The 24,637-nt window shown below is 39.1% G+C and overlaps 2 protein-coding genes across 5 annotated transcripts in view; one reads left to right on the top strand and one right to left on the bottom strand.

Annotated features, from left to right (window-relative positions):
* The window catches only part of CCHR2.PART0H2orf80 (chromosome chr2.part0 C2orf80 homolog), a 438,540-nt gene that overhangs the window by 358,227 nt on the left and 55,676 nt on the right, over nucleotides 1-24,637 (bottom strand). For 2 of the 3 annotated variants that reach the window (XM_044060703.1, XM_044060706.1), the window contains exons 4-5: nucleotides 20,437-20,518; nucleotides 17,471-17,548 (exon numbers count right to left, since the gene is read on the bottom strand). In XM_044060703.1, coding sequence (XP_043916638.1) covers nucleotides 17,471-17,548; nucleotides 20,437-20,518 — 160 coding nt within the window. The remainder of the gene's footprint in view (nucleotides 1-17,470; nucleotides 17,549-20,436; nucleotides 20,519-24,637) is intronic. The other variant, XM_044060704.1, reaches the window with a different exon arrangement.
* Nucleotides 1,532-7,066, top strand: LOC122793041 (gamma-crystallin M2-like). 2 transcript variants are annotated; one of them, XM_044060708.1, is made up of 3 exons: nucleotides 1,532-1,540; nucleotides 1,670-1,912; nucleotides 6,794-7,066. In XM_044060708.1, the coding sequence occupies exons 1-3, from the start codon at nucleotides 1,532-1,534 to the stop codon at nucleotides 7,064-7,066; spliced, it is 525 nt and encodes a 174-aa protein (XP_043916643.1). The 2 variants fall into 2 exon arrangements, with proteins under 2 accessions (XP_043916643.1, XP_043916644.1); XM_044060709.1 differs by having other exon boundaries at nucleotides 1,670-1,916; nucleotides 6,801-7,066.

Raw genomic sequence — 24,637 nt, 5'->3', positions numbered from 1 at the left:
GATGTGGAACATTACAAGGTTCCTTGTCATCAACTTTTGCTTCTCCAGATTAAACAATACTTTCCTGTTTTCTTAATATTATAACTGTTCCCTGGTATCTCTGTTATGTTTCCCGCCACATTCCATGGATGGTATAGGTTTCTTTTTGCTACTTGATAAGCAGTCCAGTCTATGATGTTTTTTATTCACACTAGACTAAGCACACCAAGAAGCTAAAAGAATATCAGTGTAGTTGGTCGTCATTGAAGAGAAAGAGTGGAAGCTTCATCATGGGTTATACCTTGGGTACTAGTTCAATGAACACAATGGGCTGACACATTGTTAAGTGTAATTACATCTATCTAGTACCTGCTTCCTGGTTGTCTCATTATGTATGTCTGTGTGTATGCATTTATTTATGTTTCCGTTTTGTTGACTGGGTTGGTTCCATTGGGCCTATAGACTGTTTCAGAGAAGACCTGAGGATGTATTTGGATTGTGCAGGTTCATTTGGCTTAGTCATAAGAAAATCTCCCTACTCTTTTTGATGGTTGTTCATCGACTCATGCAGATGTGACCTCAGTTTAAGGTTGCATCTGAAAAAAATGACATCTCAGGAAAGCAGCACTTTCCCACCCAACAAACTCTGCAACAGTATTGGTAGTGGGACATAAATCCAACCAGCTGTCGTAGAGATAGAGCTCACAACCTTCTGATCTGAGCATCTGTAAATATGCACACACTTCACTTCATGATGTATTATGTGAACTCACTAAAGAATTTCACAGCCACCTGCAAACTCTGTGTATTATTACTGTGTGTTCCTGTCCAACATATTTCCTGTATACACAGAGCTGTACTCACCCACCCATTTACCCACTGGGAATCTTCTCCACTCTCATCCTGCAAGGAAATCCATGAAATCATCAAACCAATACCTCATTCCTGACTGTCTGATACTCTGTTTACTCCCAAACTCTTGCTTCCGGATTATTTGATGTTATGAATTTATGTTGGTAACACAGGTTCATAATGCTACAGGCCACTACAGACATTGGTAAAAGTAAGATTTTCATCTTGCATTTCTAAAAAAAATAAAGTCCGCCTGATAGGCATCCTAGTCAACAAATGCAAGTAAACGATAAATTGCCTGGTACAGCAAAAATGTTCCCTACTAACTGCTTTAACAATAACTTTCTGCTACACTTGCAGGCTTTGCTCTTTCCCCCTCATCTATGACCAGTTGACTGGCGCATGCCCTTTCAGTTCAGCAGTCACAGTGGCATCACCTTGCATACTCATTGTTACATAAACACAAAAAGAGAGAAAAGATTATCCTGCTGAACAAACAACAAAGCACTGTATACATGCAACGTCTGTGCTTTTCTATAGCCTATAGAAAAGCAGCTGTAGGAGCTTTGCTGAGCTGTACACAGTTTAATCTGCATTACAATGATGCATGCAGACTAAACAATCTCTGAGAAATATAAATACCCGTTCTGATGCATCACACCTCTGTGCACTGAAGTACAACGCAAACTGTTTGGCCAGAATGGGAAAGGTAATGCATGGGGTAGTGTTGCTGTAAATTAAATTATTTCTTCTGTGTGCTGGGGAGAGGTAAAGATGATGACTGCAAAATAACTGATTTTAATTTCCTGGTTATTTCATTTTTTCTTTGTCATCCCAGATCATCTTCTACGAAGATCGGAACTTCCAAGGGCACCATTATGAGTGCTCAAGTGATTCCCCTGACTTGCAGTCTTATTTCAGTCGCTGTAACTCCATTCGGGTTGACAGCGGGTGCTGGATGGTGTACGAACATTCTAATTATGGAGGATACCAATACTTTCTGAAGAGAGGGGAGTATCCTGATTACCAGCGCTGGATGGGCTTCAATGACTGTATCAAATCTTGCCGCCTAATTCCACCAGTAAGTGTTCTTCCAGAATCCTTTGCAAATAAACTGTTTTGACCTGCTGCTGCTATCTTGGTTGGCAGCATCTATTCACTTGGGAAAGTGGGCATTCCTTTATTTATTTATATGTCTATTAACTGACATATAACACTGATCCAAATGGACCGTGTTCAGGTTCTGTCCAGGTGTAGGAATTATATACAATACAAATGAAGCATTCATAGCAGAGAAACAAGAGTATGGACAATAAGTGTAAGAAACATTAGCTAGTACATATAAAGATATTTACAGTACTAAAACAAGTTAGAATCAAAATGCAGTCAACATGTGCCTTCAAAGAGGAATAATATTAGAGGAAGCTAATGGCTTAATTGTGATGTTTGGAGTGTTTAGCTGTGTGAAGTCACCTTTGTTGAATTATTTACACTTTGCTTATTTGTACAGGCAGACCTGAAGGTTTTTCCTGAAAGTAGGGAAGGAGACAGTTTCACTTACTTGTTTGGGGATGGAGCTACATATTTTAGTCCAATAACTTTATACATAGATAGAAAAAGAATACAGTTATAAACCTTCCTTCTGTACTTCATAAACAATTCTACAAATATATAGTGTGCAATTTAACATAAAAGGTTAAAGCTAGGAGCTGCTAACAGAAACCAATCTGCAGTTGTGTGTTTCTTTTCACTTACACACTGTGTGAGGCTGTGCAAGTTACTCATCCAGATATCAATCCCGAGGTGCCCATGTAAAAAAATCTATGCTGAGTGGGCTTACCCAGTTAAAAATAATAATGAAAAAACACACAAACGTGTATGTACATATGCATACATACATACATATATATATATATATATATATATATATATATATATATATATATATGTGTGTGTGTGTGTGTGTGTGTGTATATATATATATATATGTGTGTGTGTGTGTGTGTGTGTGTGTGTGTGTGTGTATATATATATATATATATATATACATATATATATATATATATATATATATATATATGTGTGTGTGTGTGTGTGTGTGTGTGTATGTGTTTACGTTTTCACATGGTTCCAGCAATCTAACCAAGCACTGAGGCAGCAGTAAAATCATTGAAAATAATTATTTTTGTTAGATACTTTGGAGACTTTTCTACCAATTACTACCTGATTTGTTTCCATTATGCCTGCTAATCCTGTGTTGACCAGATCAATATCCATTTCAATAACAAATGGGGCAATTGCATTTCACCAGCATCACATAACTGTCTTTTCCAGTTTTTACCTTTCTTTATTTCATAGCTTTCAGCAACCTGCCCAAGACCAATTTCAAACACTGTAACTGAAGGCTGTATATGACACACCTAATAGTTCTGCTCGTGCAGAGGTTGCATTTCCATCTTCTTATACTAATGATGCAGGTTCCTTGATGGCATCGCCACATCAGGCCATCTGAAAATCACTTAGGTAGTTAAGACTTAATATCACAAGGCAACTTTCCCATCTGAGGAAGTCAAAAAGAGGGATTCATTGATATGAGGGCATGTGAAAGAAAATTGGGAAAAACAAAGGCACAATTAAATGGCTACTAAATCTGCTGCAATAATTTTTCACCACCACAAGGTGGCAGGCTAGGTCAATATTGTACATCAAGGATCAGTCTGTTCAAAACCAGTGTAATGAGCTTTGGAAAACAAGGAGATTTAGCCTTTGTACAGAGGACTGGAAACTCACAGACTCTGATGGTGGTACTTTGAAAGCTGTGGAATATTATAATATGTTGGTGTTTAATTTGACTTTGAAAGCTGTGTAATATTATAATATCTTCCAGATTGCTGTCCCCTGAAAATGCTCTCCCTCTGCATTCTCTCCATGACTTTCCCTGCCACAGCTGATAAACTTAAGAGGCTTGTACTTTTCTGGATTTCTCATGGAAACCCTTATATAAAGATATCACACTTGCTGTCTTCCACTCCTCTGGCAATTCTGCAGTAGCCAATGATTGCCGAGTATCTTCTTTAAACATCTGCCAATAAAATGGACGGATTTCTGAGGACGTTGGCAGGCAGTCAGTCTGGTCTATGTGCTCTGTCCAGTTCACTGTCCACCTCTGCACCTCCTCCCTTTATCCTGGTTCTGTCCGCTGTTCTCTCACTCTCTCCCCTACCTCCTTCCTACTATGACACCTTCTCCTAGTTTTCCTTCATACAGACTGAAACAGCATATTTGTTTGGTAGTTCTGCTTTTTCTCATTCTTCTGTAATATCCCTCCCATCTTTGCTTAACTTGTCCAGACCTCTCACTCCCTTCCTCTTTTCTGATATGTCCCTAAAAAGCTTCTTTTACCAAAATGATTACTTTGACCAGCTTTCTTTAAACTTGACATTTTGCTGGCCTCATTTCCTTTATTGCCTTTCTGTTGGCCTCCTTGTTCTTTGCCTTCCTCACCTCCCCACCCCGCCTTTTCCACCCGTTTTACGCCCTATCTTTTGGCCTAATTTCTATCTTCACATTTCTCTGTAGACCACAGCCCTAAGTGTTCTATCCCTGACTCATTCCAATAGCATGGTTAAGGATTCAGTTTGTTCCCATCTGCTGATTCATCTTTGACTATTTCCCACGGCTCATTATAGTCCAGTCCCCTACATATTCTGTACCACGATCATTCTGGTTCTGTTATTATCCTTCTCCCCACTCTAAGCAACACGCTGGCTTGATCAGTGACTGACCATCAAAGTTTCCTCTGCACTGGTTAGGTCACATTCAGAATTTTATCCTTTCTGATACAGTCCTACACTAGTGGGTTTAAGCCCACATGGTTAAGGACTTCAACCAGCTTCCACTCTTTTCTTTGGCATGAAGTTTGGAATCTCCAAGTCTGTTTCTAGCAGTTTCAGATCTCACATGAGTACTACCCTCTTCCTTTACTCCACTCCTTTATTCTGTCTTCCAGTCTATCATCTTCTTCCCTTGTTGTGTCTTGCATGTGACACACTGTATCAGTCTACCAGATCTCCTCCCTTCTTCTACTGAAAAAGCTAGGGCACTTTGGCTACACACTTGCACCTTTCCTTGGTTTGGTGTTCCTCTTCCTCCTTTTGACCACACATCTGATGTCCTCAGTTGTGTAGACAGCTACCCCACCTCCATCTTTCCCTTTTCTGTCATTCCTGTATCCAGGCATCTTCATGTCTCATACCCTCTGGTTACTAGGCCATGTTTACATGATGTAAGAATACCAACCTTCTTGTTGTGCATTATTGCAGAGCCTGGCTGCTGAGGGTTAAGGCTGTGAGCAGTTGTTCCTGTGGTACAAGATCAACCATCATTTGCATCCTGTGTGACCTTGAGCAAGCCACTTAACAAGAGCTTTGGGGCAACTGGAAATTTGGGCTAGGCTCCTCGATGGTCCTTTGGAGTGCACGCCTAGTAACAACCTATAACCTACAACTCCACATCTTCCTACACAGACTCTGCATGCGCTACAAAGTTCTCCTACCCAGATGTACTCCGAGCCCCAGTTGTCAGATCCTCTCTTATATTCTATATCTGTTTTCACTGCCTGTTGACAGCCTTAATGACGACCTCTTCTTCTCCTCCTCTGATGCTCCCCTTGTTTCCAGCTTAGTGTAGAGGTACAGTCTTTAAGATGTAGCTTTCTAATGGCTCTCAAGTAAAAAGTATACAAGATTTAGGATATTTGCTTGGAAGTGTTTGCATAGGGATTTTTTATACTACAAGCAGACTCCAAAGAATTTTTCCTCAAGTCGATGGCAAATGTTGGAGGAGTGATGGGGAAGAAAGAGATAATTGGGAACATATTTTTGGGAGTATAATGAGATGGCAGACTTCAAAATTCCTACCAAGTACTCTGTCAGAAATATACAGGTTAAGACTTTGTTGAGTTTAATTCTGGTGGCTGCCAAAAAAGCAATTACTAGAAAATGGAAATCAAAGTCTAAACCTTTAGAACTACTAAAAGTAGTGAATATAGTAACAGAGATAAAACAAGTGGAACTGGGATATTTGGAAAAGGGTTGGAGCAAATTACATAGGAAAAAAATGGAAATTGTGGGAACAATACATACAGAGTAATGCCCTGGAGGAGAAGTAAGGTTTAAGGAAAGGCAGGAACTGAGCAATTTATGTCATATTGAATTGATGATAGCTATACAAAAGAACATGTGTGATATATAATGTATGTAACTGGGAACATGTTAACATGGCTTGTTTTCTTTTTATATAAATGCATGTTTGTCTATGTGTTAAGTGATAATTCGATAAAGATCTTAAAATAAAAAATATACCTTCCAAGTGAGCACTTTCCTGGCATAAAGTTTATTCCTTTGCCACATGTCCCCATCTTCCTTCCAGCCCCCACCTTTCACTTGTCCATCTCTACAACCACTCATATTCCCTAATTTTCTCTTTTCTCAGCGTGCTGACTGATGGTACAGGTAACATTTTTGAGAAGGCTACTACCTCCAATCCTGGCATTTCTCTGTCACACCACTAGCCCTGTTACCCTATATTGTGTGTGTGTGTGTGTGTGCGTGTGTGTGTGTGTGTGTGTGTGTGTGTGTGTGTGTGTGTGTGTGTGTGTGTGTGTGTGTGTGTGTGTAAGGTTTATTTATATGAATGTGTTTATGTGTGTGTGTGTGTGTGTGTGTGTGTGTGTGTGTGTGTGTGTGTGTGTGTGTAAGGTTTATTTAAATGAATGTGTTTATGTGTGTGTGTGTGTGTGTGTGTGTGTGTGTGTGTGTGTGTGTGTGTGTGTGTGTGTGTGTGTGTGTGTGATGTGAAGGAGGTAGGAACAAAGTTAAGTAGCATTAGTAACATTACAAGATGCTCAGGATACACTAGCTCTTTAAATCTGACTTTTTTTCCATTTTTCTTTTCTTTATAGCATCGAGGATCCTATCGATTGAGAATCTATGAGAGGCCTGAATTTGGCGGCCAGATGATGGAGTTCACAGATGACTGCTCAACTGTCTACGATCGATTCTGTTACCAGGACATCCACTCCTGCAATGTGATGGATGGTTACTGGCTCTTCTATGAACAGCCAAGCTACAGAGGAAGGCAGTACTTCCTGAGACCTGGCGAGTACCGGAGATTCAGTGATTGGGGTGCCACAAGTTCCAGGATTGGCTCATTTAGACGGATTACTGACTTTTAAGCAAAACTGTAAACCAGGCAATATTAAAATCTAAAACAAATAAATATTTGATTTGAATTGCTAGAATTCACTGTGCAAATGTATCATTATTACACTGCACCAGCCTTTGAAATATTGAAATATTGAATGAATCATCACCAATATATTATAACAATTGAAATCTTTAAGCAAAAATATACTCATGGTTATCTTAAGCCACACTGGTATAATGCATCTATAATATTTATATCAGTGTAATTCTTTCATTGCCTGATTACCCACTATAGCCAGTTTAGGCTAGGTAAGGAGACAGAACCTAGCCCGACACTCAGTGGATCCAAGGCTAATAAAAAATTAATGCCAAAAAGGGTACAGATAGTTGCAGGATGTGCATACGCACACACACACACACACACACACACACACACACACACACACACACACACACACACACACACACACACACACACACACACACTGGCAATTTGTAGGATCATACTCTTTTGGACATGGATAGAAAATGGAGCACCTGGGAAAAAAATATGCAGACACAGGCCAGACATGTGGACATAACCATATATAAGATATAGTCCAAGCATTAATCACTACAGGTTGAAACCACAACTAGTTGGATTTATTTCAGCTGAGCCTTAATCTCGTTCCCTACATTGATGCACTTATAATGTCTGAATAAATTAACAATAGTGAGGGTGACGCCCCCAGGTGGTGAGCTGGGGTAAAGCTGCCCTCTGCAATAATTTGTCAAGAAAGGTTTAATGAGTTTTGATTTCAATAAGTTGTAGGGTTCTCATTTCAGATTATTACATTTGTTCCCTTTACTATTTTTACCCCTAATAATTTTCCACTGGTACAGTTGTTCTCAGCCTTCAGTTCGTTAGGCTAATGATAAATACTGAAACTGGGTGTGCCAGTGCATTAGCTGCAAGTTGTTGGCTGTGGGAGTTGTAGTTTTTAGTTGCTGGCGATACTTTTTGATTGTGGTATTTGGTATTGGTTGAAAGGAGAAAAGGGAGGTGTCATCAGTGTGGATGGTAGGGACCGAGAATGAAGGAGGCAGGTTTAGTTTCCAGTAGAGTGTGGACAGATTTAGTGAAATGGGATTTAAATTGGGGTAACCATGCGGTCAGCATTGGTATTGATGGTAGGAGCTGGAGTGGTAGTTTGTCCAGGGTACAGTAAGGTTTTTATAGAAGTCCACAATTGTTTGGTGTTTTGGTGATGCTTGCTGTAGAGTGACTGAAAGTAGTTGGTTTTTCTGATATGACATTTTGCTAAAAGTGATTTCTAAGTTGTCTGAAGATTTGCCATTTTTGTTGTGTTTTGTCTTACTCCATGGTTTTCAGGATTTGCCTCTATTCATCTTGAGCTGTCTAGTTACTTTAGTAAGCTGGGGACTGGGTTACCTTTGTTTCTTTTTATTTTAAAAGGAGCTAGCTTATTAAGCATGTAAAGGAATGTGTTACTGAAGTGTTTAATGACATCATCTAGGAGTAGTTTTTTTTTAGCATATTCCAGTTACGTCTGTGAAGGTAGCTGATGTTAACATAATTGAAGATGGTAAGTTTATGCACTTGTTTAAACACAGTGGGTCTATGGGCTTGAGTGGTTTGTCTAATGACAAAGGTGGCGAGATGGTCACTAACGGTGTCTGGAAGACAAAGTAGTTTAATTTGGAGGCTGCTGAGGTAAGGATCCAGTGAAGAACTGACTGCCTATTCCTGTGTTAGTCAGTTTGAGTGGGAGAGGATATAATTTGATTGAAAATATAAAGACTGACAGAGTGAGCAGAGGAGTCAAAGTTAACAAGTAGGTCATCTATGTTGACGTCACCTAGTATTATGGTTTCTTTGTTTATATTAGTAGAGAGCCACTGTAGGATGTCTTCTAGTACTGGGATATTCTTTCCAGGGAGGCATATATATATAGAAGTGATGCGGATACATTTGTGCTTATTAAGTTGAAGGAGAGAGATGATAATTTTGGTATATGGAAAGTTGCAAGAAGCTTTTATAAAAGATTGCAGCCCCTCTGGCTTTTTGTGTAGTCTATCCTGTCATTTTTGGAATTTGGTCAGTTTTCTGTGTTGTTTTCTATGTCTGGGCTGTGTGATGAAATGCATGCATGTAGCTCTGGGAGTTTATTACAGATGGTTATGAAGTTTATATGCATTATGAGTAGATTGTTGCTTTGAGTAATAGGAGGTATGTGGGCTGTCTGGTTGTGAAAGAAATGGTGTTTGTATGGTGTGATGAGAGGGTCCTGGGTTGGGGTGAATGTCTCCACATAGGGAGACAAGAAGTGTAAGTTTGCTATGTTATGCTGGGATGACTTACCTATCAAATAATCAAACTGACAAATTGTCTAACATCATATAGTCGAGCAGTTCATTGAAACAAACTCAAAACAAAGCAAACACCAGCATACACCACAAAAACTGCTTTTTTTGGGGGGGGGATCCCTGCACCCCCCCAGACCCACTGCTAATTATATATGCCAACTCCAAGATCGCACTACAATAGGAAAAAGGGGAAATTTCCTGATCCCTACTGTAACGTGATCTCAGTCAGAATAGTTTCACGGACTGAACTGTCAATGATATGGGTTTGACAATACGATGTTCGACAATTCACCCACTGATTATTTGATAGGAATCCATTATGCTGATATGTCTCTTTGATGTAGCTATAATTGAGGAAGGTTTGTGTTGTTATAGGGTAGAGACTGAGTGTTATTTTGTGGTTAGAGAATATTGGGCTGTAGATACAGTGAATTGTGTTGGGGAAATTGAACATGGTAAGGGAATAGTAGAGTGTGGTATGACATGCCACAAGTATAATTAGTAGCAGTGTGGAAGGTATGAAGAAGAGTTGCATAGTATTTGAGAAGTTGGGGAACAGAACTGGCCCTTCTGGTGCATTAAGAGAATGGTGTAGGAGGGAGTGTGTTTAGCATGGGACAGAAGTTGTGAAAGTGATGATTGGATGATGTGATTATAATAGGGTAAGGATATGAGACAATGCGGTGTTGTTACAATTTAACTGGTTGTGATGTGGTTGTAGGAGGAGTTTGTGTGCTACATATGTAGTTGTTGTTTGGGGTCTATATTACAAAACCGATTGTTTAAGTGATCGAACACCTAAACATCGATCTTCTAATATCGAACCGCAAAATGTTGAACGTCCCAGGGAAACATGTCCCTCGGCCACAACACAAAAAACATTACTTTACATCTAAATTAAGTGGGGGCTTCACCCCCCCACACCCCCTTGACGTGGGGGGCTGTGCCCCCCACACACAACCTAACTAAATGTACCAACTCCAAGATCGTTCAACAGTAGGTAAATAGCAAATTCTGGCGAATTGCCAAGGGAAATCTTTCCCTGCATTAAATTATCTGTTTGCCATTTTTTGCTTTCGATATTTGAAGATCGATGTTTAGGTGTTCGATCACCTAAACATTCGGTCTTCTAATGTAGACCCATTGTGTGTGTGGGTGGAACTGGGGATAGGGTAGGGGAATGCTGTGAGCCCAAGCATAGCAAGGGCAAATGGAGTGGGCTGCACCACATCAAGACATACAAATAACAGGAGAAAACTATCTATAAGCCGGTATGTGCAGCAGAGAATGGCTCAGCACAGCATCTATTAAACCAAGATATCTGTTTAATGGGGGTATTATGTGTTAGGAACCTACAGAAAATCTCTTAACCCCTGCTAGATAACAGCAGGTTCCCCATCTCTCTCCCACTACCCCATGATCCTCATGCATTGGAGAAAACGAAGCATGAACACGCCAACACAAGATAAAAATTTGATGGTCATACGATTATAGACTTCAGAAAATATTTTAAAAATGCTACTAGGTAAAGACATTGGATATCAATGCCAAAGAGCACAAAGATTATAAATACTACAGAGACATGGGAAAGTATTTGTAACAGTTAAAGTCTGAATTGCAAGTGCTCTTTATTAGCTGCAAAACATTTGTAAAAAAAAAAAAAAAAACCTTTATTTTAGGACTAGCATGAAATATGTAGTTACTGTTCCAGGTATGGCAAACTGATAAAAAGAAACAAACACGCAGTTATTATAAAGGAAAAAAAAACATGCATTTTCCTTTCAGTTTTCATGATTAATTAAACTATTGCATAATTCTAATACACAAAGGGTGCTGTATTTATATTACGTGTACATACACTGTGTGTGTGTGTGTGTGTGTGTGTGTGTGTGTGTGTGTGTGTGTGTGTGTGTGTGTGTGTGTATACGTACACATATATATATATATATATATATATATATATACATGTGTATATATGTATGTGTGTGTGTGTGTGTGTGTGTGTGTGTGTGTGTGTGTGTGTGTCTATATACATATATATATATATATATATATATATATATATATATATATGTGTCTATATACATATATATATATATATATATATATATATATATATATATATATATATATATATATATATACACACACACACACACACACATGGGTCTACTTTGATTCACTGAAAACTCATTTCACTGAATTTCAAAACAGTCACACCAAATCGCTGAAAGCTCAAAATACTGAAAAATAATTTCACTGAATCACATTTTACTGAATGTAATTACTGTTGGGCAAATAAAACATATATACATATATGCATATATATTTAGGGGGTGTGGGGGGCACTACTTTTGGTTTTATATTGTTAGCTTTCAGTGAAATGAGATTCATAAATATTAAAGTTAAGTAGGTGGGGGGGGGGGGGCTATGCCCCCCAACTATATATACAAAATCCAGGATCGCACTACAGTGGGAAAGGAGCATATACATTTCATTTGCCCAAGAGTACTTACATTCAGTGAAATGCGTTTTTAGTGATTTGAGCTTTCAACAATTTTTTTGAGGGGGAATTGAAATTCAGTGAAATGAGTTTTCACTGAATCAAAGTAGACCCATATATATATATATATATATATATATATATATATATATATATATATAGGTCTACTTCATATGATCGAAAGATCATTTGATCAAAAGTTCATTTGATCGAAAACCAGTATTCAAAGCATAAAACTGGGATTTGTATCCCTCCCCAATGTCGTGCAACCCTGGAGTTGGTTTATATAGTTGGGGGGGGGGGGGGTGAAGCCCTCCACCCAGTTTCCTTTAAAAGAAGAAAATAAAACAAAAAGTACAGATTTTAAAGCGATCTGGGAGTTAGTATATATAGTTTGGGGGTGGGGGACAGAGTCTCCCATATTGGGGTGTGTGGGAGGAGTAAGCGCCCATCTTGTATGTTTTATATTGTATTTTAACAAAATCTTCAGAACAATACATTTTAAACAACAGGCATGCATAATTACAACACCAGTGACTAACTCTCTCCAGAAGACAATATGTACTCAAACTACGTGGGGGCTACACCCCCCACACTCCCCAATGTGGGGGACTGTGCCCCCCACCCCCTAACTATATATACTAACTCCGAGATCGCACTACACTGGGGAAAAGGGCATATACCTTTTTACTTGATTTACAGTAGTCTACACAGTGCCATATATACTAACTGCAGTTCAGTGAAATGAGATTCAGTGAAAAAAGTTATCAGTAATTTGAGTTTTCAGCGAAGTGGTCGGGGTGAAATGAGATTCAACGAAGCAAAGTAGATGTATATATATATATATATATATAATTATCATAGAATTGTCATAGCAATGTTGAAAAACATTTCAAACATTCATATTACTTATATGATGTGACAAAACGCCAAACCCAACAATATAAAAAAAGGAAGATATTTTCCTTTCCCAATTTTTAAGCAAAAAAAACATCTAAAACACTAAGCCCTAACTTGTCTGAATATTGGTAATATTACAGAAAGCATTTTTCTAAGATAAGGTGTAGGGATAGGGTTAGGGTGAGGGTTAGTATGTATCACTAAGGTGGCATAGGGGGGAACCACCTTAGTAATTACAATGTGGCATGCTCTGCTGTGTTCTGTTTTTAAAGGTTAAGTTACTGTAAAGAAATCCATGACTTGTCTGTATGTCTTTAAATTGGGTAAGGATCCCAAGTGACTCTGTCTGTCATTTTCTATTCTCTTCTTCTCCTTTCTGTTGCCTGCCCCTATTCCACCCCCTGTTGTGATTGATCTGTTGTGGACAGAGGTGTGCCCTTCGTTGACATATTCCTGACCCAACCTACAGAGGCAGTCAGTAAATCACCTCTTTGCTGTTGTTGAACTGTTGGGCATGGAGGTGTGCCCTCCCTTGCCATAACCCCTGACCCTGTCTTCCTGCTGTTGTTGATCTGTTATGAACAGAGATGTGCCCTCCCTTGATATACCCCCTGCTACCTGCTGCCACTGTCAATCAGTTGTGGGCAGAGGTGTACCCTTCCTTGACACACCATATTGCATTATCCTCCAAAATTTTCTCATTTCCTCTTGCTGTTGTGTTGTTCTTAAGATCATGCAAGCATTTCTTTTAATTAAGTCCGTGAGACTTTTGATCCAGATCTGTTGTGGACAGAGGTGTGCCCTCTAATGATATACCCTTGCCCCTGCCTCCTCCTGTTGTTGATCTGTTGTTGATAGAGGCTTGCCCTCCCTTGAAATATCCATGTCCCTCCTGCACATATACAAAACAAACAACATCATAACTACAGGATTAAAATACCTACATTTTGCTTGCAATTTATATAGAACATGTTGGATAGACAGCTATTTTTCTTAGATAATTCCCATTTTCTGGAGGAAAAGGTTCCCCATCCATGTGAAGCAGAGTTCCTACTATCCCTATTTAAGCACAACTTGGACCAATGGATGGGTAATTAGAAATTCACCCCTGGTCTGGCACCTACATTTCTGATGGACAGAGGCAGTCAATAAGTCACCCTCTATAAAAATCAAATCTGTGGGTCACATTTGGGTTGCATGACTAGGCTTATAAGGGCTCTAATGGTCATCAGCCCAGTATACACCTATGAATCTATGAACCTGTTATCCCCACACCCTCCTGTAGTTGATCTGCTGTGGAAGGAAGTGTGGCTTCCCTTGATAAATACCTGACCCCAGCCCCTGCTGTTGTTGATCAGTTGTAGATGGAGGTGAGCCCTTCAGTGATATACCCCTGACCCTATCCCCTAATGCTGCTGATCTGTTGAGGACAGAGGTATGCCTTCCCTTGATATACCCCTGACCCTACTCCCTGCTGCCATTGTTGACCGGCTATGGACAGAGGTGTACCCTCCCTTGATACACCAAACTGCATTTTCCTCCTAAGCTTCCTCATTTCCTTTTGCTGTTGTCTTGGTCTTAAGATCATGCAAGCACTTCTTTCAATTAAGCCCTCAAGAATTTAGCTCCAGATCCTACTGGCAAGACAACAACATGACAGACATACAGAATTCCTTTATGCCACCACAGTCAGCTATGGCTGAGTGTCATATCTGTCCCCCTGTTCAACAACAGCCTAGATAGCTCATTAGTCTAGCTCACATACAGATCTTTTCTGAAGTCTTGATAATGTAATATGCGCTTTGATTCAGCAGTAGTTCCAGCTTATGCTTCCATGAAGCTTTTTCTAACATTTATTGATTTATTGCTTTCTATCACCTAGATCACCCTCAGCTTACTACTTTACATTGCAGTCTGCTTCCCATAACACACCCTTTGCTCTGGTCATTTAGATACACCTTGGACTTACTTAGAAGCCAAGTCCTGCTGTTAAACCACATTCTAGGCCATCAGTTTTCCAATTTCCAGTCAGTACAAAAGACCCTTTTATGTTTATGACTGCCTAGATCTTTATTTTTGTATTTTACAGTCTAGCAATATTTGACTAGCTATTGCTTGATTCACAGCATGTGTTACCATAGTGATAGCTGGCTGATAATCTTCATGGCAAGTATCACTGGTCCGTTGAGTCCCTGCATCCACTGTTGGTATGCACTTTTATTGCCTGGATTGCTTCTACGTGCCATGATTGGTTAATCCAGGTCTTTCCAGACATTCTAGTTTAGTGTTGTCGAAGGAAGATCGGGTCTACTCAGCTCAGAAAACTTCTTCAAGAGAGTTGCAGAAGCTCTGAATAGTGGACACTCAGACTGCACACCGTATCTGGATCTGGCAAAGGCATTTGACACCATCCCCTTCTGGTATTGGAAATAAAGTAAGACACCCAAATGTAGACTGGGGTGGAAAGGTGGATAGCAAACTGGCTAACGATAGAGTCTCAGATAGCTAAAGCAGAAGGTGTCACCTCAGAAAGAAAGAAAAAAAAATATCTGCACCATTTGGCTTATACTTTTCTAACCTCCAAGCAGTAAATCCAGATCTGTGGCTAATGAAGTTTGTGGATGACTGCAAGCTGGATGTTAGTGTCCAATCACCCTTTGACACTGTGTCACTATAACTGGAACTAATCCTCACTAAGCAATGGTGTACAGAAAAAGACATAACATTAAATGGAAAAAGTGTAGAATTGTTGCATTTCGCAAAAAAAAAAAAAAAAACAAAACTCTTGTCCCCATCTAACACCATAGTTTGCACCCTACTCCAAAGTGACTCAGTAATCAGGGATTTTTGTTTGTTCCCTCCCTCCACCTTGCTTTGTGCTTTATGGACTTCTACCATAGTACCCCCATCCATCACCAAGTCTTCCAGTTCCTCCTTTCATCACTAAAACTAACACCAGTTTACAAGCTGGGACCAATGTGGAACCTAAGAGCATGTTAGAGGAGTCTTGCCAGCAACTGCTTCCACAAGTGGAAGGCTCTTTACATTATGACCTATCCTTTTTTCCTCATCTCAGAACCATACGAGGGCTACTCCCCTCTTTCTGGACTATGCCTCCCCTAAGGGAGCACCAAGATAAATATCCCTTTCCTCTGGGATAGGTTTCCTATCCCTCCCTGCCAGCATCTTAAATGCCTGAGGTGTTAATCCAACCCACATCACCTAGGCCATAGTTAGGTCTTTATCCCTCTGCACCATGCCAGTGATCTCAGTAGATACTTCTATTTAGCACAGCTGATATCCAAAGGCATCTCATCCAGGTCAAACAAAGTTATTGTCTCACTGTACCATTGTCTGATTAGACCAGTCAGCAAGTACAATGACTCTATTGATATCTACCTGTCCAGAGATATCACAGACTTAGCAAGGCCCAGCCATTTCCTCACCAAAAGGATTACTGGTCTAAAAACCCTGAGCTACCAAGACAGGCTTGATGCCATATCTCTACACTCAGTCTCTTGCAGACTTTTATGTGGAGATCTGTCTTCTATTTTGTTCCCACAAGAATCAAACTCTCCTTGATCTCTTATATCTCCACAAGACAATCAACTCCACTAACACTAGATTTAGCCATTTTAATCTCCACCAACATATAAACAAAACACAATGGAGGACAGATTTATTAACCAACATTTACTCTATCCCCAGAATGAACTGTTTTTATACTTTTACAGAGTGACACCCACAAGTCCTTCACAACTAAACTTGATCACTGGATGGGTATCCATAGATTCATCCCAGGGTTAGCTTGCTTTGCCCTTCTAAAAGTGAAAGGTACATCAATCATAACGGTGTGTGAAATGGTCCCACAACTGACTAGTCTTGTAATTCCTATGAATCTGTGATCCACTGCTTCATGACATCATTGACCCACTTCCCCTTCTATCCCCATCTTTTTGGCTGACTGACTCCCCCCCCCCCCCTTAACTACTGGCTGGTCCAGCTCCTATTGCTGTCTTGAAAACTGGCCGTGTCTTCATTCTCCATATTGGAAAAACTCAGGTGCCCCCACAGATTCCATTGTTTATTTGCTGCCTGGTTGTTTAAAGATTTATTTCACTTGTCTGACAACTGCTCAGTTAACCTACTACTCTTGCCTAAATATTGAAGTTTTCATAATTATTGATGAAGTTCCAGAAAGGGACTATGTGTGTCCAGTGGGCCTACCTGGCTAACAAGTGGGTATTTATTTAACACAGCATTTGATTCACTGACTCTTCCAGCCACTAAGATTGTGTAGCTCTTCTTGATATAAATAACCTTCTAGTATTTGCACTTGAGTTGTTGTGACTGATTATGAGGTCTAATGAAGTCAACTCTTACAGATGAATCAACTCATCTAGTATCTTAAAATAAAAAAATGATAGTTTTTCTAAATACTCCTGATTGCTCGAGTCTTCTTTTCGTTGTATTTGTACAGTTACTATAAATGATCTCATTAGTTGTTTGCATATTTATGATTTTTTTTTCAGAAAGCAGACAACTCCAGCTTTACCTAAGCAGATGTCATTCCCACTGTCTACATTACTGCAGTCATGCAGTTTCAATGTGTCTTTAAAGCAGTTACTAGAAAAGGGATTGCTAATTAAGTCAATTGGCTTACCTTAGCTGGATGACGTAGTGGTACAATGGAAGGTTTTCTGTAGTACAGAGCCAAAATGTCACATAGAGGTGCGCTATTCTGAAAAAAAATAATAATTACATGGAGGAGCCTGCTTTTTCAGTTTTTAGTATCTGTTGCTTTTAAACTAGTGTAATATAGTCTTACTAAGTGTAAGTGGTAAGACATAAGGAGGTGTGACCTTATTCTAATGTATGTCCGCAGTGTACAAGGCCTCAAACAATGTACATCTACTACTCTGGGTATGTATTAAAACTACTATGCAGCACTGGAGTGGACAGAAGAAGAAGGTACATGTCATTAACTTGAAGTGCAGTGGCTCAAACTCTGATGCCCAGTCCTGAACGCCAGTCGCTGTCTAGGTGAATTCTGCATGATATGCCAATGTCTGTCTGCGTTTTAACTGGATAGTCCATTTTCCATCCAAAGATGTGCTAATTGACCAGGCACTCTAAATTGTCCACACACATTGTATTTACCCCTGTTGTTTTGGCCACAGACCTGTCTTTTTGCCACATTAATCAATTTAAAATTACAACTAGTCTTCTGCCTTTAGCAACTTGAGCATTTATAGTTCAAATCAAAAAGTTACAATACTTAAGACTGTCCACCTATTTTGCAATTATTTAACTTTCCATTTGATCTGTTTATTATTACACTGTGTGGCCCAGTTTTAATGATACCACTCTATACTCTATCATTAAAATTCTCTTGGATTTGTCAAGGCCTGCTTTGTCTTTCCACCCTTTACCTGTATAGTGGGACCATAAAGTAGAGTCTGGATGCCAAATTCATCATCCTGCTGCATGTGTATATATTTTCCCTGCTCTGGCCATTCTGTGGCTAGGTCAGGACTGTCCACATCCTTTTAGAATAAACTGGTGAGGCAGGGAAGAGGAGGGCACTATTTTGAAGTACAGACAGATTAACAGCTGATGGAATGGAAGAATAAGAAAACAAGTGGTAGAGGCCAGCATGCTGGCATAGGAATTTTATTCCTGAGTATAGAGGAAAAGCTGGAATGAGATGATCAATGGCCATTTGTTCTATCCATTTGAAGATCTGGTCACTATTTAGACATCAAAGAAGTGCTACAAATGTTGTTGAATTGTTTGATACACACAAGAACTAGATGCTGTTGAGAATACTGAAAAACACAATGTGCAGAGGAAGGTGGATTGCTTCTTTTTTGGGCATTGTACTAAGTAAACTGATGCAAAAGACACTCATTTTTCTCTAGTCTAAATGCTGGGGGAAGTATGAGAGCTGCTCTGTTATTGCATGTGCAGGGCATTCGATGCAGATAAAACTACCAGATATTTGAGACTGTAGGTGAACAACCTTCTTAGTGATATCAGATATCACAGGCTAACTAACGCACTTTTAAACATGTTAATGCCCATCCAATTACACTTCTTACTTTCACAGATATTGATAAATTTAATAAATTTGTGGAAGGGCAGGATGTGGTAGGAAAGTGAAAAAATGGATTATTAAGATTGCTGCCCTATTTCCATTGAGTTTAAATGTCAGTTTTTGAATTCATGTAAAAATGATGAATTAGAATTTATGCTATATACTCTATTGCATATGTTTTTTAATATTCTAATTGGTCCATAAGATATGTTCATATGGTTTGGAAATATGTACTATTGTTGCATCTACTTTTTTGTAACTTTTTAAGAATATAGTTCTGCATGTCCTCTCTGCAGACGAGTGACGTTTAAAGACATGCAGGTAGGTATGCGTGAATGGGTGTGCCTTCTTTGTAGGTTGGGCATCGGGCTGGCACCTCGGCACCGTAAAAATCCACTGCCAATCATTAGCGGACCGGAGTTCTGCTGTGGCGAACCCTAACTGGGAAAAGTCGAAAGGCATTAGGAGTTGAATGATTAATTTGTACTATGTTATGTTTTGTGGGATGATGTTAAATGGTTTGATCAGCTGTAATCTTTTTGATATTTAAGTATGCCTGAAACAGTTTAAGGAAGCCACTAGGTAAAACTGGTTTTAGTTTATTTTCTTATAGTCCTGCCTTTGTATTAAAAATGCTTAAAGTACTAGAAGCAGAGTGCTGGATTCTTTCACTGACATTTTACGTTATTGCATATCCATGTACCAGCTTCTTTCTTCCCTGAGACCCCTCTCCCTATGTGCTCTTTGCTGTGGTGGTCTTTTATATTAAAATTATCCACACTGCATGGCGAAATTCTGGAAAGCTATCATCAGGTAAAATCTTGCCAAATAATTCTTACAAGTTTGATACAATCCTAAGTTACTTATAAATACTGTTCTATGTACTTTGTTCTTCCTGCTCCTGAAATGGTGAAAAAACTTTTAGGGGGATCAGTAACTGTAATATTTTTCCCATCTACAGTTTTCCAGCCAAATGTATAATAAAGTAATTTTCCAAAGAACACAGATTCATTATTAAACCCTGGGTACCATCATTGGTTAACTAGCTGGATATCCCATGATACACCTGTCTGACGGGCACGGCAAACGTCTACTAATCCATTCTCAGTCAAGGATCATGGGAAGGCACTTCTCCCCAGAAAATCTCTGTGATGAATGTAACGGTTGTGCCTGCATACCTCTGAAAATAAAACAAGCCTGATTACACAGTATTCTCCATTTCTCTTGTATAACTTTTTGTCAGTCAACATCTCTTTGATTGCAAGGTAAGCCAATACAAGGCTCTGGTTGCTGTGACCAACCACATGTAGTATCCTGTTCATTTGCCAAGGGAAGGAAAGTGCCATCTGAAATATGTACACTGTCCAGCTTATAACAACCTAAAGCTGTATCCAGAAATACAGCGCAAATCCACATTTACTGATTCAGACATTTCAACTATGTCTGTTTTCAACATGCATACTCTAAACCTTTAAGTTAACATGCATGCCTTTTAACATTTCACATTCTAACATAAAGTTTTAGTTCCTTACCATCAATATTCCAGCAAAGGATGACAGAATCATTGCTTCTCTTTCCATTTTGTTTGGGTATGTGCTGGGGGTAGATGGCCTCCTACAACATAACAACAACAACAGTAAAATAGAGCAGCTTAACAAACTGAGATTGACTTCACATTCATTTAAAATTTCCTTATGAGATTACTGACTCCATTTTCTGTTGTTTATCATGTCTGAGAGAGGGACTAATAAATGGTAGCTAAGTCAATTTCAGCTGAACAGCAATATGTCAGCAAATGTCATTTTATTAGAGATACAGATGTCTGACCTACTCATTCTGCCCTGTTTTCCCCATTAACTCTGCCACTGGACAGTTTACTTAAAGTATAGCAGGCCATGCCAGGATTTTGCCAAGAAAGCCCTGACGACAGCAATTGTTGCATGATGGGAAAGAGAGGTATACTTGAGAACATATTTTTGGGGAATGCAATGCAAGTTGGTAGATTTTAAAAATTCCATACAGTGTAATGTGTCAGAAATGCTGGGGGACCAAGTTATTATAACTTAGGAAATTATTGTTTTGAGATAGGATGTAGAAACTGAATTGCCTTGACATAGTAATCCCTTAATAAATTTAATTAGGCTTAAAAAATAATTATTAGAAAATGGAAATCAAAATCTAAACCAACCGTAAATGGAAATAAAAGAACTGGGAAAGGAATCTTTAAAAAAGTGAAGGAGCAAACTACATAGAAATTAAGGGAATCTGTGTGTGCAATACATGCAGAATAATGTTCAGGAGGAGGAATGAAATTTCTGAGAAGACTGGTGATGCAGTTCTTTGTTATCTGAAATTATCCATTGGTGGATGTATAACAACTTTGTATATGAATGAATGACCAGTATGATCATTTCTGAGCTACTAGAAAAGACTTTCCAAATACATCACAAACATTCCACGTCTTTTTCCATTCCCTGAAAGTTTCTGTATTTCTGCCATAAGGCCAGAAACTATACAGTAATGTTACCAAGTCCTGGGTAATGAACTTTATCCAGGCACTGTTTTTGTTAGACTGACCAGTAAAGGCCATTGACCCAAAACACAGATGATAGGTTAAGTAGCTCTCACAACCTAAATGTTTTGGTTAGACAGGAAAAAAAGTGTAGTTGGTGAACTGGCATTCCTCCAAATAGTCTGCTTTTGTGTGTGTGTGAATGTGTGTGTGTGTGTGTGTGTGTGTGTGTGTGTGTGTGTGTGTGTGTGTGTGTGTGTGTGTGTGTGTGTCTGTGTGTGTCTGTGTGTGTGTATTTGATGTGAGAGTGACTGACTGTGTGTACACTACAATAAACTGGCTTCACATTTAGGATTAGTTCTCCTGACTTCAACCCAAGTAAGAGGCAGGGCAGGTTGTGCTTTCCCTATGGCCAGTATATGGATTAAACAGGTAATAAGAGAGAGAAGAAATGAGTTAAACTGCACTTATGTCATGTCGAAGTACTATTTGTTAACTATGGATTTAATCAACATGTTAGTTGGGTGGCTGTTTTATTTCTAAATGCTGAATCTATCAACGTTTGTGGTGGTCAGTAGTGCATGGGTTGATTACAGTGCAATGCAACGTATTGTACTATAGTCACGGGTGTGAGAATGTGGAGTTGTATATACACACACATATATAGATATAGATATAGATATATATATATATGTGTGTATGTATATATAGGTGTGTGTGTGTGTGTGTGTGTGTGTGTGTGTGTGTGTGTATATATATATATATATATATATATGTGTGTGTGTGTATAGTCACAGTTATTATAAACTGAATGATGGTCGATTAAAACTGCATTCAATCTTTCATTATAAATTCATATAACTCATTTGCTGAACACCTGGCACATACCTTAATGGTGCCACCTCATTAATTGTGCTGCTATTATACTTATCATCAGCTTACCTGTAGGCAGGTGTGAGAGACAACACTACTGGGGGAATTTATAAAGGTTGACATGAGGTGTATACTATGTGCTCATTGTTTTTACTCGTTAGCTAGCGACCACATTAGCCTACACGTTAAAGCTGTGTAATGTATTGTTACTGAATATCTTGTTGAGTCTACATATTTCTGTCACTTAAAATTCATTTTTAGCACTTCAGCTCATATTCTTCTGTCCCTTAGCGCTGTCCAGCATCATCACCTTTTAAAACTACTGTTATTCCCCTCTAACTTATACCAAGAGTAAGTTATTAACGTATCATGCTTTGTTATTCCCCTTTGTCTGCACTCACCAATATGGAATCTCGGTCAGCTTTTGCCCCTTTTTAACCAGCCTGGTAGGTAGGTAGTGTTGTAACTACCCCATGCTTACCGAAAACTCTTTATTCCTTCCTTGTAATGATTTAATATGTGAGTGGTGTATGCATTTACTTAACTTGGACGCTACCTTCTCACCTCAGAACACATTCGGTAAGCACAATACACAAATACAAACAACACATAGCATGTCCACTAAACCATCTTATGCTGAGGCTGCTATAAGTACACTGCCCAAGCCTCCTAAAATAAAGACTAAGAAACCACTGTTATTAGTCTATGCAGTAACATAGTCAACTCCAAGCCATGCTGGCCCACCGAGATTCCATCTAACCACGATAATATTTTAGTCACAGGTGACTCTTACCAGGCATGAGGATACCACCCGGCCCTCACCAGGTGGGATAAGAATAGGGTGACAGCTGTCTTTCTGGAACATAACAAAGGTTCTTTGATCCTTGTACCCTGAAAAAAATGATTACGACCTGATAGTCGTCCACATGGAGGTGAATGACCTTTGGCTTTGTGCCCAGATGGACATGTAGTAGGATTTGACTGAGCTTGCTATGCATGCATCCGAGGAAGTAGACACTGATCTTGAGTGGTATTTTGCCATCACCCACAGTGATGCTGACCGTCAAGGATAAGGTATGTATTTATTTATTTATCTGTTTGCTAATTTATTAATTTATTTGTTTATTAGAATCTGTTTACTTGAAAAGTCTGATTGTGCCATGACAGGCCACTTTTCAGCACATGTCCTGGGGACAAAAGCTCTGCAGTTAACAAATCTTACAAAATGTCATACAATACAGTACAACAATTGGCTATGTAACTGGTGTCATTCTAGTGGGATCCAGTATATGGTCAACATGGGATGAGATGGCTGGCAATATCATTGTCAGCTTTGCCAGGGATGGTCTGCACCTCTTTTACCAAGGCTTTCAAGTTCTGGTTAAGGCCTTTGCCAGCCTTATAGTGCCTAGTTTTCTAGGCAAAGTCCACCTGATGGACATTGCAACCTAGTAAATTTGAATTTCAACACATTAATGTGGCATTACTCAGTGCCAGGAGTCTTAACAAAAACTGCCCAAACTTGAGGCTCTTCTGCAACCTGAATACATTTATATATGTGTAGTTGCAGAAACATGGTTTCAGAGCAATGAAAGTACTCCTTCTGTTTATGAGTGTGGTGCCTATCATGTCTTAAGACCTACTGGCAATTGTAGGGGAAGATCAGTATCTGCCAAGGTTATCATCACTGCATGACAGATTTCTCAGAGTACCACACTTGAACTTCTGGATGTCTAAATCACAATAAAGAAGACTAATTACCACTTCATAGCTAGTTACAGAGCACACTTTATGTCCTCTGACAAATATCCTAACACATTAGCTGAAATCAGCATTTAATCTTACTACTGATGGACTTCAACTATCCATTTAATAAACTGGCTGACCTACACTGCCAATGGTCAGCATGCCCAATATTTGTTTGACATTATAAATGCCAACGCCTTTCTACAGTTAGTTAACCATTCTTCTAGGGACCCCAGTATCATCCATCTAGTCCTCACAAATACGGCCATTTCTTGCACAGTTCCATATGTAATACCCGGTCTTCTAAAATCAGACAATAATCTATTGACCTTTTCCTTTAAAATTGATAGTATTTCTCCTCTAAATACCTCTGTGTTTAGGGACTTCTCAGAAGCAAACCTTCTTCAGTTACTTGATGACTTAAATAAATTCTGCTGTAATCCTCCACCACTGTATCCCAATGCTAAAGCTGCTACATATCCCTATGACTTCTACTACCATTTTAATAGTTGTAATGATAAGACAGTTGCAATCTGCACCAAATATAATGAGAAATTTAAAAACAGCCCCTTATATAACATGAGAAATAAACTGCTTGATGC

Source organism: Protopterus annectens, chromosome 2.part0, assembly GCF_019279795.1.
Source record: "Protopterus annectens isolate FY-2018-M chromosome 2.part0, PAN1.0, whole genome shotgun sequence".
Classification (NCBI taxonomy): domain Eukaryota; kingdom Metazoa; phylum Chordata; order Ceratodontiformes; family Protopteridae; genus Protopterus; species Protopterus annectens.
Note: the sequence above shows the minus strand (reverse complement) of the source record. Positions and strands in the feature narration are given on the sequence as shown.

What these genes read in the sequence shown, in the direction of transcription:
- LOC122793041 (XM_044060708.1), top strand. An exon ending in CTTGCCGCCTAATTCCACCA is followed by an intron (nt 1,913 to 6,793) that starts GTAAGTGTTCTT and finishes TTTTCTTTATAG; the next exon opens with CATCGAGGATCCTATCGATT.